The 14634-nt window shown below is 38.9% G+C and overlaps 1 protein-coding gene across 1 annotated transcript in view; it reads left to right on the top strand.

Moving 5' to 3' along the window:
• LOC119518036 (ATP-binding cassette sub-family A member 3-like) overlaps nt 1-14634 on the top strand; it is a 204228-nt gene that overhangs the window by 74964 nt on the left and 114630 nt on the right. The window contains exons 8-10 of the mRNA XM_037815141.1: nt 5181-5354; nt 6078-6256; nt 6999-7133. Coding sequence (XP_037671069.1) covers nt 5181-5354; nt 6078-6256; nt 6999-7133 — 488 coding nt within the window. The remainder of the gene's footprint in view (nt 1-5180; nt 5355-6077; nt 6257-6998; nt 7134-14634) is intronic.

Raw genomic sequence — 14634 nt, 5'->3', positions numbered from 1 at the left:
AGAAAATAGATAAATGGGAACTCCTCAAGCTTAGAAGTTTCTGCACCTCAAAGGAATTTCTCAAAAAGGTAAAGAGGCAGCCAACTCAATGGGAAAAAATTTTTGGAAACCATGTATCTGACAAAAGACTGATATCTTGCATATACAAAGAAATCCTACAACTCAATGACAATAGTACAGTCGGCCCAATTATAAAATGGGCAAAAGATATGAAAAGACAGTTCTCTGAAGAGGAAATACAAATGGCCAAGAAACACATGAAAAAATGTTCAGCTTCACTAGCTATTAGAGAGATGCAAATTAAGACCACAATGAGATACCATCTAACACCAGTTAGAATGGCTGCCATTAAACAAACAGGAAACTACAAATGCTGGAGGGGATGTGGAGAAATTGGAACTCTTATTCATTGTTGGTGGGACTGTATAATGGTTCAGCCACTCTGGAAGTCAGTCTGGCAGTTCCTTAGAAAACTAGATATAGAGTTACCATTCGATCTAGCGATTGCACTTCTCGGTATATACCCGGAAGATCGGAAAGCAGTGACACGAACAGATATCTGCACGCCAATGTTCATAGCAGCATTATTCACAATTGCCAAGAGATGGAAACAACCCAAATGTCCTTCAACAGATGAGTGGATAAATAAAATGTGGTATATACACACGATGGAATACTACGCGGCAGTAAGAAGGAACGATCTCGTGAAACATATGACAACATGGATGAACCTTGAAGACATAATGCTGGGCGAAATAAGCCAGGCACAAAAAGAGAAATATTATATGCTACCACTAATGTGAACTTTGAAAAATGTAAAACAAATGGTTTATAATGTAGAATGTAGGGGAACTAGCACTAGAGAGCAATTAAGGAAGGGGGAACAATAATCCAGGAAGAACAGATAAGCTATTTAACGTTCTGCGGATGCCCAGAAATGACTATGGTCTGTTAATTTCTGATGGATATAGTAGGAACAAGTTCACAGAAATGTTGCTATATTAGGTAACTTTCTTGGGGTAAAGTAGGAACATGTTGGAAGTTAAGCAGTTATCTTAGGTTAGTTGTCTTTTCCTTACCCCCTTGTTATGGTCTCTTTGAAATGTTCTGTTATTGTATGTTTGTTTTCTTTTTAACTTTTTTTTTCATACAGTTGATTTAAAAAAGAAGGGAAAGTTAAAAAAAAAAAAAAGATATAGTGCCCCCTTGAGGAGCCTGTGGAGAATGCAGGGGTATTCGCCTACCCCACCTGCATGGTTGCTAACATGACCACAGACGTAGGGGACTGGTGGTTTGATGGGTTGAGCCCTCTACCATAAGTTTTACCGTTGGGAAGACGGTTGCTGCAAAGGAGAGGCTAGGCCTCCCTATATTTGTGCCTAAGAGTCTCCTCCTGAATGCCTCTTTGTTGCTCAGATGTGGCCCTCTCTCTCTGGCTAAGCCAACTTGAAAGGTGAAATCACTGCCCTCCCCCCTACGTGGGATCAGACACCCAGGGGAGTGAATCTCCCTGGCAACGTGGAATATGACTCCCGGGGAGGAATGTAGACCCGGCATCGTGGGACGGAGAACATCTTCTTGACCAAAAGGGGGATGTGAAAGGAAATGAAATAAGCTTCAGTGGCAGAGAGATTCCAAAAGGAGCCGAGAGATCACTCTGGTGGGCACTCTTACGCACACTTTAGACAACCCTTTTTAGGTTCTAAAGAATTGGGGTAGCTGGTGGTGGATACCTGAAACTATCAAACTACAACCCAGAACCCATGAATCTCGAAGACAGTTGTATAAAAATGTAGCTTATGAGGGGTGACAATGGGATTGGGAAAGCCATAAGGACCACACTCCACTTTGTCTAGTTTATGGATGGATGTGTAGAAAAGTAGGGGAAGGAAACAAACAGACAAATGTACCCAGTGTTCTTTTTTACTTCAATTGCTCTTTTTCACTCTAATATTCTTGTTATTTTTGTGTGTGTGCTAATGAAGGTGTCAGGGATTGATTTAGGTGATGAATGTACAACTATGTAATGGTACTGTAAACAATCGAAAGTACAATTTGTTTTGTATGACTGCTTGGTGTGTGAATATATCTCAATAAAATGATGATTAAAAAAAAAAAAAAAAAAGTCAATTGACCATAGAAGTAAGGGTCTATTTCTGAACTCTCAAGCTTAAAATCAGGAAGTGTGAGTCCTCCAACTTCATTACTTTTTTTTAGGATTTTTTCTTTTCTTTTCTTTTCTTTATTTTTTTTTTTTGCCTTTTGAGGCCCCTTTCTCTTCCAAATAAGTTTGATAACTAGCTTTCCCAAGACTGCAAAGTAGGTTGTTGGAGTTTTGGTTGGTAGTGCATTGAATCTGTAGGTCAACTGGGTAGAGTTGACATCCAAACAATATTTATCCTTCCTATCCCTGAACATGGAATGTCTTTCCACCTATATAGTTCTTCTTTGATTTCTGTTGGCAATATTTTGTAGTTTTCTGTGTAGAGGTTCTTTATACCCTTGGTTAAGTTTATTCCTAGATACTTGATTCTTTTAGTTGCTATTGTGAAATGAATTTTTTTCTTAATTGCCTCCTCAGTTAGGTCATTGCTAGTGTATAGAAACACTACTGATTTTTGCACATTAATCTTGTATCCTACCAATTTGCTGAATTTATAAGCTCAGGTAGCTTTGTCATAGATTTCTCAGGATTTTCCAAATATAGGATCATGTCATCTGCAAATAATGAGAGTTTTACTTCTTCCTTTCCCATTTGGATGACTTTCATTTCTTTTTCTTGCCTAATTGCTCTAGCTAAAACTTCTAGCACAATGCTGAATAACAGTGGTGACAGTGGGCCTCCTTGTCTCATTCCCAATCTTAGGGGAAAGGCTTTCAGTCTCACTGTTGAGTACAATGCTGGCTGTGGGTTTTATGTATATGACCTTTATTATATTGAGGAAGTTTCCTTTGATTCCTACCTTTTAAAGTGTTTTTATCAGGAACAGATGCTGAATTTTGTCAAATTCCTTTTCAGTGTCAATTGAGATGACCATGTGATTTTTCCATTTTGATTTGTTAATATGTTGTATTACATTAATTTTCTTGTGTTTCATGAAAATTGCATTATTCCACCCTGCATGCCTGGAATAAACCCCACTTGGTTGTGGTGTATAATTCTTTTAATGTGAATTTGGAGCCTATTTACAAGTATTATTTGAGAATTTTTGCATCTATATTAATTACGGAGATTGGCCTGTAGTTTTCTTTTCTTATAGTATCTTTATCAGGTTTTGGTATTAGGGTGATATTAGCTTCATCAAATGAGTTAGGGAATGTTCCTTTTTCTGCAATATTTTGGAAAAGTTTAACTAGGAATGGCGTTAGTTGTTTTTGGAATGTTTGGTAAAATTCCTCTGTGATGCCGTCTGGCCCTGGGCTTTTTTTGTAGGAAGATTTTTGATGACTGATTTAATCTTTTTATTTGTGATTGTTTGTTGAGGTCTTCTATTTCTTTTTGAGTCAGTATATGTTGTTCGTGTATTTCTGGGAAATGGTCCATTTCATCAAATTTGTCTAGTTTGTTGGTGCACATTGTTCATAATATCTCTTACTAGTTTTTGTTTGTTTGTTTCTTCGGGGTCCATAGTAATGACCCTCCTCTCATTTCTGATTTTATTTGCATCTTCTTTCTTTTTGTCTTTGTCAGTCTAGCTAAGGGTTTGTCAGTCTTGTTGATCTTCTCAAGGAATCGACTGTTGGTTTTATTTATTCTCACTTTTGTTTTTTTGTTCTCCAGATGATTTATTTCTACTTTAATCTTTGTTATTTCTTTTCTTCTACTTGTTTTAATGTTAGTTTGCTGCTCTTTCTCTAGTTTCTTCAGTTGTTCAGTTCAGTCTCTGGTTTACCTCTTTCTTCCTTTTTAATGTAGGCATTTAGAGCTATAAATTTCCTTCTCAGCACCACCTTCTCTGCATCCCTTAGATTTTGATATGTTGTATTCTCATTTTTATTTGTCTCCGGCTATTTACTGATTTCTCTTGCAATTTCTTCTTTGACTCACTGTTTATGAATGTGTTGTTTAGCCTCCATGTATTTGTGGAAGTTCCAGATACTTATCCCTTTCTCATTTTCATTTCTGTATATTTTTAATACTTCTCTGTGGGTAACCTGGGATTTGTATTATAAAACCTAAATCTGTAACCTACTAATTTGAAAAGATACCAGTTAACTTCAATAGCATACACATCCTCTGCTCCCATTTCCCTTCATTTACCCTCTTTATGTTGTCTGTGTCCCCCATTTCCTCTTTATATTTTGTGTGTCCATTTTCAGGAAATATGACTGTTTCTTCTTCAATTGTATTTTAACTCTTAAAGGAATTAAAGATTAGAGTTAGATATTGAGGATACAGTACTTTGGGGTTTTGTATTCACCATTTAGTTACCTTTATGAAGATCTTCACTTCTTTGCACTATTGAAAGCCACTCTCTCCTGTCTTTTCCATTTATCCTAGAGGACACCCTTCAGTATTTCTTATAGGGCAGTCTCTTGTTAATGAACTCTCCCAGCTTCTGCTTATCTGTGAATATCTTTAACTCTCCCTCATTTTTGAAGGACAGTTTTGCCAGATACAGAATTCATGGCTGACAGTTTTTCTCTTTCAGTATCTGAAATATATCATACTACTGCCTTCTTGCCTCCATGGTTTCTGATGAGAAATTGACACTTAGTCTTATAATCTTATTGAAGATCCCTTGTATGTGACAAATTGTTTTTCTCTTGCTGCTTTAAGAACTCTCTCTTTATCTCTGTCATTTGACATTCTGATTAGTACATGTCTCAAAGTAGGTCTATTATGGTTTATTCTGTATGGGGTGTATTCTGCTTGTACATGTATATTTATGTCTTTCATAAGCTGAATGATAAAACTAAATATAAAAATTTTCCATTAAAAGATGGAATATCTATAATCCAGAAAAGTTAGTTCCTCAAATGTTTCATTCAAAAATATTTTTGAGCACTTACTATGTGTCAGATATTGTATTATGTTCTGGAGAAGCAATGAGGAACAAAACAGACAAGTTTCTGTTTCTCACAGAGCTTACTTTAGTGTACTCGTGGTAAAAAGAAGATGTTCATATTTTAGGTTTTTGCGCATTGTTTAAATTGACCTGTAATTTCCTGGTTTACAGCCCATTATGCTATTTCTGTTGGAGGTTTCCTGTATTTTGCCACCTACTTTCCATACAGCATCGTCTCTGAAAATTATGAAGAGATGACACTTACCCAGAAACTAGCCTCCTGTCTCTGCTCAAATATTGCAATGGCACTGGGAGTTCAATTCATCGTCAATGCAGAAACGCAGGGTAAGTATATGCCTTGTATATTTGGCCTTGTTCTGTTGGATATATCTTTGTTGTCTTATAGAAAATTCATAGTATTAATATGATTGATATTGCTAAAACACCCTCCAGAAATTCTACTACTTTATACTGTTACCTATAGAACATAAGCATTTTCACATTCACTCCAGAAATTTGCTTCAAATCTGTTAGGGCCTCTTCTATTCCTTTTCTAGAAATACCACCCTCGGTATAGCAGTATGGTTTGTTTTAGGAAATTCCTTCTTCCTTTTTCTATCAGTGTTGTAGCTATGCAAAAATTACCCTAGTCAGCATCAATCCCTACTTTTCAATGATTATAAACATTTTTCCATAATTACATATTCTAGTGAACATTTAGCTTGAGTAGAGGAAGAGAAAAGGGCACCTTGTCTTAAACCACAGATCTGCTTATCATTCTTAGAGCTTATTTTCTTGACTTTTTGTTATATTTTATTTTTGTTTCAGCCATTACTAATTAGTTTTTTTTTGGGGGGGGGTGGGCATAGGAAGGAGTACCTTACCTGATTACTTATGCAATTTTCTTCTTGGTCAATCTGAATTCTAAGAGTATAAGAAAGTGGCTGACTACAGTAAGAATCTCTAAAGAATATCAATGTATTTTTTCTTAATTTAAAAATTATGACGCAGATGGATAACTCTGTTTTAGTCTAACTTGGCACCTGTATGTGTCCTATTTTGTTTTAGGAACTGGACTTAAATGGAGTAACATTTTTACGTCAACCCTAACGGATAACTTTGTTTTTGCCTATGTATTGGGTATGCTTTTATTTGATGCTCTCCTTTATGGCCTTGTAGCCTGGTATACAGAGGCAGTCTTTCCAGGAGAGTATGGTATGCCCAAGCCGTGGAACTTTTTCTTGATGGTGAGTCATAATGCTTCTGCTATTTAGAGAGGCCACAGTCCTTATAAATCTGTTTTGTAATATCTATAAAATCTATCATGAGCTAATTTTGCACTATCTATAATTGAAGCAATCAATTAAATGAAAGAATCATCTCATCTACATTCCAGCCATACTAATCCACTAGCCTTATCCTAGTACACTTAAATTCCTCCAAAATTTATAAATATAAATATTCTATAGGTCATGGCCTGCAACCCAAAACTTTACAAATTGTGAGTAAACCATTGTTGCAGGGAAATGTTTCATAAAGGATTGAACTCAAGAATAAATAAATGAATATGTTATGAGTCTTTGGATGCTAATGAGAAGAGGTTTGGATATGGCCCATATCTGGCCACTCACTACCTTCTTCATTTCCTGAGTTACCTCACATTACCTAGAGGCAGACCATAGCAAAGTGAGGAGCATCCATATCTTGCCCTCCCTTCTCAACCTTTTCTCCTTTTATCATTGGTTTATGTATAGCTCAGAAAGGATCTGATCAGGAATGATACAATATTTTTTCTGACCTCATTTTGGAGCGATTTCCTTTTGTTTCCCTTTTATGCCCTGGGAATTCAAATTACAGCCAAGTCACTCCAGACGTTAATCCAAGAAATTTTCTGCAAACCATCCCAATACAAATGGAAAAGGCTAAAGTATTTTCAAATGCTTCATTTTTCAGTGCCACCTGGTGATTACATTTTTATTCCCTTCTTAGCGCTCTTACTGGTTTGGGGAACCAACTGAGAAGAAACAAGAAAGAAGCCAATTTTACGAGGCAATTGAAAACAAATATTTTGAAGCTGAACCTACTGGTTTAGTGGCAGGTATCCAGATCAAAAATCTGTACAAGGTATTGTTTAACAAGACTCTTTTTCTTGATGGGACAGAAATTTAGTTTACAATTAATGGTAATGCTTGTACTGGGAATGCCAAGAAAAAGAATCAAATGCTAATAAATTCATAGTCATCAGGTTTACTTCCTTTGAGAAAAATTAAAATGAAATTTATACAATATATAATAAAAACACACATCTTTCCTTTTTCCTTCCTCCAAATTAGAGTCAGGTTTTCTATAAACTATAATGGTGCTTTCTATGAATGCTCTCATTTTAAAAAGTAGAGCTTAGTGGTGCTTGATGATTAGAGTTTGTGAACATTAATTTCTGTTCACAAATACTTTGCATTCCTCTGTGATTTCCTCTGAGATGTTTGGTAATGAGGGACTCTTGGGTCTCTCTGTTTATTTGAATCATCTGCAGGAATGTAATTTCCAGTAATCCATATATTTGCTGGCATTCTCTTGTTTCTCAAAGATCTACTTAAACTTGATTTGAACTTCTAATCACACAGCTTTGGAAACGAAAAGCCCTCCTTTCAAATTATGCTACTTTCAGAGGAGTTTATGTGCTTGTGGCCATTTCTGCCTACAGTATGCAACATGCTATCCAGTTGCAAAACTCAGTATTTTCCCTGGTTTCCTCAGTAAATCCATTCTTATTAAACTTTTTTTGTGAATATTAGAAACCAGTAATACAGATAGGGGCTGGATGGAGTTGGCTCCAGGAACACAGAGACTAAGGCCGTTTCCCCAGCTCTACTTTCCCTTGGGTCCTCTCATTTCTCTCTATATGCTTTCCTCCCAGACTGACCTTTAGACTTCCTCTAGTGAGCTGAGAAGTTCATCTTTCCCCATACTTTCATATCCTGGCTATTGCGGGTGCTCAGAAGAACCAAGGACATTCTGTGTACCACTCATTAATTCTTTCATTTTTGGAACTGGAGGTATAGCAGTGACAAAGATAAAATCCCTGCCCTCAAGAAACTTACATTATACTGTGAATAAACACATGTTAGCAATTAAACAAATGAACAAACAAGATAATTACACTATGCAGCAAATGCCATTAGGAAAATAAATAAGGTGATGAGATAGTAGCCAATGGTAGGATGGAGAGGAGAAACATTTTAGGTGGATTATCCAAGGGAAGCCTCTGAAAACATGGCTGTGCCAGTTTGGCTGTATTATGGCCCCCCAAACAACATTATGTTTGATGCAGTCTTGTGGAAGCAGACATATTTGTTGATTAGATTGGAATCCTTTGAGTATTTCCATGGAGATATGACTCAGTCAACTGTGAGTGAAACGTTTGATTGGATAATTTCCATGCAGGTGTTACCCTGCCCATTCAGAGTGGGTGTTAATTGGATCACTGGAGTCAAATAAAGGAATTTGCAGACAGAAGGACCTCAGAGCAGCTGTGAGTGACATTTTGGAGAGCAACTGAGAATGACACTTTGAAGAGAAGCTGCAGCTTACAGAGACATTTTGGAGATGGCCTTTGAAAGCAGACTTTTGCTCCAGAGAAGCTGAAAGAGGACAAACGCCCCAAGAGCAACATTTTGAAGAATGCATAGGAGCCGAAAGAAGAGCTGGACTACAACCCAGGATCAGCAGACACCAGCCATGTGCCTTCCCAGCTAACAGAGGTTTTTGGATGCCATCTACCATCCTTTGGTGAAGGTACCCTATTGTTGGATACTTTATGGCCTTAAGACTGTAACTGTGTAACCAAATAAACCCCCTTTATAAAAGCCAATACATTTCTGGTGTTTTGCCAAAGGGCAGCATTAGCAAACTGGAACAATGGTAATTGTGGTTGCTGACCACTCACTTTGAATAACCTTAGCTGAGGAGAGCCCCCTTACCCAAATCAGGGCAGATTTCCTGGAATAGCTTGCATCCAGTAACTGATCAGGTGGGGGTATAAAGGCCTGCCCCTTTCTTATAACACTGGTCAACTCTGAATGGTCATTCCATCCCCAGCATCCCTATGTGGTTAACCTTGATGTTACTGCACTGAAGCCCAACTATTCTCTCTCCCAAATCTGCATCCTTCCTTTCCCTACACAGATGTCAATCCCAAGAGCACCACTGCATGCTAATTTCCACCTTAAGTAAACTTCCTGCACCCTAATTTCTGTCTTAGGGTACACTTTCCAGGGAACCTGTTACTGATTGATGGTCTTAGATGTGGACTGGGAAAACATGATAAAATGGGGAGGTGGACTCTGGTACAGGTATCATAGGTGGTGAATCGGGATGGCATAACAAGGGAAAGAAATTCATAGTTGGTGCCACATATCAAGCATTTGAAACTATGGGAGGAGTAATAATTTTAAGGTTGATAGAATTGGATAGCCATTATTGGGAAAAGTTAATATGTATTGGAGATAGACAATGAAAGGCTGTGTATGACTAGCCATCAGAGGCTAAGTTGAAATCCAGAGGACTCCCTAGAAAGCATATAAAGAAATTCTCATTTCCAGAAGTCAAAAGACCAGAAAAACCTGAGAAACAAGTTTTTATGATTGTTTAATCATAAGATTAGCAGAGCTCCAGAGAAGATTAAATTTCCAGTCTACCAGGATCAGGGCCTGAGATTCTAGGACTCAAAAATCTTGAATCTCATTTTTCTTCTGAGCTTGCAGCCTGAAGAAATGCCTCACTCCTCCCTAAGATAGCGTTTCTTTCTCCCTTCCTTGAAGATGTTACAGTGGTCTTGGGCCCAACAAGACAACCCACATCTCTCTTTCAGGATATTCCCCTACCTTCCCTTCTGGCCTTTAGGAAAATAACTTGGGTTGTGTCACTACCTGTGATAGACACCCTCCAAGATGACCTCCAATGATTTGCACCTTTAATCAGGGCTGACCTGCATGAACAATTGAAAACTGCAGAAGTGGCATGAGTGCTTTCTGATGCTAAGTCCACTTTGGTCTCTTGAATTGTTTACTCCGGGGATAGTCAGCTGTCATGTGGTAAGGATACTCAAGCAGTCACCTAATTGACTGCAGAGAGGCCCTCATGGGGTGAAATGAGTCCTCCCTCCAGCAACCAGCACCAACTTACCAGCCTTGGGAGTGAGCCATTTTGGAAGTGAATCTCATGGTCTCAATCAGGCTTTCAGAGGACTGCACCCCAGCCAACAGTTTGAGTGCAAACTTATGAAAGACTCTGAGCTAAAGTTGCCCATATGAGCATTCCTAAAGCCAGAACAATGTTTATTGTTGCTTTAAGCCACTAAGTTTGGGGTAATTTATTACTAAGCAATAGATAAACTAAAATAGATTTCGGTACCTGGAAGTGGGATGCTGCTTTGAGACTGGGAAATGGATGGAAGCTGGAAAAATCTTAAGGAGGATGTTAGCAAAAGCCTAAAGGGCCTAGAATAGACTGTTAGCAGAAACCCGATGGTCTTGGAGGTGGCTGCCATTGAGGGCTTAAAGGTAAGTGAGTAAAGTGTTAATGAAAATTGAAGGAAAGAGGATCTTTGTTATGTAAAGGCAGAAAGTTTAACACTGTCACCTACAGTAATGTGGAAAATAAAAACTGTACCCTCTGAACTGGTTAATTGAGCTAAGGGAGTTTCCAGGCAGATTGTTGAAGGAGAGATCTTGATTTTTCCTTGTAACCTTGCAGTAAAAATGTAGTAAATGTGAGAGGAGAATGGTAGGCTGAAGAAAGAACTGTTAAACATAAAGGAGCCAGGTATTGGTTTTAAGAATTCCCAGCCTTTCCAGATGGCAGATGATGTTAAAATTAAGCAATTGGCTTCCAAGAAAAGATCAAATCCAGGGCACTGTCATAAAAGCATGGTCTAAAGTTGAAGCTAAGGTTGTGACTATAAAACCTTTTGTTTTAAAACCTAATAGAGCTCTAAAGTGGTGCCTCCAAGAACTATTCAGTCAAACAATTGGGATTCTAACAAGTTAGGGGTATTATCCCGCAGAAGCCTCAGCAGAAGCCAAAGGTAGAGAAGGAAATGTTCCAAATAAATTTCTGAGTGTGTCTTTTGTGGTTAGAGTGAACCCAATTTTTAAAGAGAGCTGTACTAGAAGAAATACTGTCAGCCTGTATCTAAAAGGACAGACAGCACAAAATGAAATATGCCTTTGGACTGCCAAACAGGTAGAGAGCAAGCTAAAAAATTCAGCTGCGAAAGTGAGATACCTTTCATGGCAAAGGAAGGATGACTCAAAGAGCAGAACTAGTTGCCTAGAGAGTGGAGCCAGGAGCAATGGGGAATCATTCTCTGGTCTTGAGTTCTTATTTAGGAATTGCTAACACGTGCCCTGCTGAATTTCAGAATTCCTATGGGTCAGTGACTCCTGTGTGCTTCCACTTTTCTTTTTAAATGTGAGTTTTTGTTAACCTATGCCTATCCCACCATTTTTTGTTGGATTCAGGGTGGCAGAGCAGATTTCTTGTCTCTAGTTCACAGGTCTTCAGATTAAAAGGACTCGTACTCAGTGAGATACTTTCAAGAACTTATACTGGAAAAGTCTCATCCACACCTGGAACTGATTTAGATGACAAGGTTTTGGATATTTTTTTTCTTTTTCAGAGCAATGAAAAGGTCCTGGATTTTGAGCTGATGCTGTAAAGAGTTAAGACCTTTGTGGCACTTAGGAACAGGAGAAGCTATTTTTATATGGAAGGAAAATGAACCACTAGAGACAGGGTGGGCTACAGTAGCCAGCCTTTACAATGACCCCCAGGGATCCTCGCATCCTGTTATTGATCTGTGTGACCCATAGAATACTGCAGAAGTGAGAGAACATGACTTCTCATACTAGGTCATAGAAATCAGTGCATCATCTGCCTTGGTCTCTTAAATTGCTTTATCTGGAGGAAGTCATCCACCACATCATTCAGGCTGTTTTCTGGAGAACGTGTTCATGTGGGCAAGAACTGAGGCTTCCCAAAACAATCAGTACCAATCTTCCAACCATATGAGTGAACCTGCTTGGAAGTTGTTCCAGTTTGCTAATGCTGCCATTAAACAAAATACCAGACATGGACTGGTTTTTAAAGGGGGTTTATTTGGTTACAAAGTTACAGTCTGAAGGCCATAGCGCATCCAAGGTAAAGCATCAACAATCGGGTACCTTCACTGAAGGATGGCCATTGGCATCCGGAAGACCTCTGTTAGCTCAGAAGGCACGTAGCTAGCATCTGCTTGCTCCCAGGTTGTGTTTCAAAATGGGGTTTTCCAAAATGTCTGCATCAGCTTCCAACGGCCATCTTCAAAATGTCTGTCTCAGCTACAGCTCCTCCAAAATGTCACTTTAAGTTGCTCCCATCGGGGGTCCACAACTCCAAGCATGTCTAAGCATCACCTTCAGCTAGCAAATGTCTGGGCCTGTGTGGCTCTTTTTATATGGCTCCAGTGATTTAAGTCAGACCGCCCTGAATGGGTGAGGCAACACCTCAATGGAAATAACCCATTTAAAGTTCTCACCCACAGCTGATTGAGTCACATCTCCATGGAAATACTGAACCAATAGGTTCCTACCTAATCAACACTAATACATCTGTCCCCACAAGACTGCATCAAAGATAATGGTGTTTGGGAGGACATAATGCATCCCAACTGACACAGAAGCAGGTGTCTTTCAGATTACTGCAGCCCAGGTTGTTGTCTTGCCTGCAACCCCAAAAAGAGACTTCAAATCAGTTCCATATGATTAAACTACTGTAAGACTGTGTTTTTCAGGTGGGCCCCAAGGACATTTGCCAAAGCAAAAATGAATGTGCTAGTGAGAAGAACACCAATGTCATTGAGAAATGCCGTCAGTAGTAGGTAGCATTACAAAACTGAACTAACTGATAACAATTGAGATGATAGGATTCTGAAATAATTGTGGCATCAGCAGGAACAATTGTTCTAATAAGTAACAACTTTGGAGTGGCAGTTGGGGGACCTGATCCACAAATGATGGTTAATTAAACAAAATAAATATATGGGCAGTCAGTGAGGGCATTGAAAGGAAGGATGGATCATCAGGAAGCTGAGGACAGGTAAGAACAAATTCATGGTCTCTTCCACAGTTTCTGGTTTTCGGAGTCTATAACCCATTGACTGAAGGAGAGGCTGGATTGCCAGATGGAAGCCCTCTCCACATCACAGCAAATGTACATGATTACTGTAGTCTCTCTGCAAAGGGACGTATGACCATTTACATGGTAGCAATACTTGAAGATCCAAAGTGTCATTGCGGTCCCTTTTTTTGAATCCGGATATATGTGGTATAGGGAAAAAACAGAATTCTGGCCTTTGTGTTATCTATAGTGGGTACAGTGGGTCCATGTATCCAGCTGGTGGACATTTCCACAGTTGATAGATAAATGTATAATTGGAGCAAACATTGGTTCTTTGGCCTCTGGAGCAAGAGCTATCATACTGGGGAAAGTCAAGTAGAAAGTAGACTCTTCTGAAACTGCCCACTCCTATTGACCAAGATGGTAAATCAAAAACAATATTGAACTCTTGGGGGAGTGGCAGAGATTAGGGCCACCTTTAAATACTTAGAAAGTGTATGAGTAGTGGTCACCATCTTATCCCCATTTAACTCACCATTCTGGTCCTCAGAGAAATCCATTCAGATGTATCCTGGTGGATGACAGTGGGTCTGTCATAAACTTGAGCAGTAGTCCCAATTTCAACTGCAGTGTCAGATGTGGTATCTTTCCTAGAGGAGGTTAATATTGCCCAAGGACATGATATGGAGCCATTAATTTGGCAAATTCATTTTTTCCATCCTCTTCAGAAATTAGGATCAGAAACTGTTTGTTTTCATTTGAAATGGATAACAACAGTAAATATTTACTTATTTACCCAGAACTATAAAAACTCCTTGACCCTCTGTCCTAATATAATACAAAGGGGCCTGAACTGGTTCTGCTTCATGCAGAACATGACCCTGACCTACTATATTGAGAAGATAAAGAAAGAAATGGCAAGCATGTTGGAGGCCTTGGTAAGACCTATGCATGCCAAGGATGAGGGAATATAAAGCCTATAAAGAGAAAATTCAGTACAATTTTTAGGGGTTCAGTGGTCTGGAAAATGCCAGTACATACTTTTGAACATTAAGGACAAAGTATTGAACTTTACCCCTCCCCGTATTAACAAGGATGAATAATAGGCCTCTTTGGGTTTTGAAGGTAGCATATTCTACAGCTGGGTCAAGTCATCTATATGAGGTGACACAAAAGGCTGCCAAGTTTGAGTGGAATCTGGAGCAGGAAAGGGCTCTCCAGCAGGTCCAGGCTACATTGCAAGCAGCTGTTACCTGGGCATTACAAGCCAACATACACTATGGTATTAGAGTTGTAATGTTGGGAAGGTGTGTCATGTTGACTTTATGATAAACCTTAATGGGAGAATGAGAGTGCAGATCTCTAGGGCTCTGGATCAGTGCCTCCCATCTGCAACTGAAGTGGAGAATGATATCTTTCAAAAACAGTTCTCAGCATGCTGTTGGGTCCTGACAGAGAAAGCAGCTGA

Source organism: Choloepus didactylus, chromosome 21 (assembly GCF_015220235.1).
Source record: "Choloepus didactylus isolate mChoDid1 chromosome 21, mChoDid1.pri, whole genome shotgun sequence".
Lineage (NCBI taxonomy): Eukaryota > Metazoa > Chordata > Mammalia > Pilosa > Megalonychidae > Choloepus > Choloepus didactylus.
The sequence above is the reverse complement of the archived record's forward strand: the minus strand, read 5'-3'. Positions and strand labels throughout refer to the sequence as shown.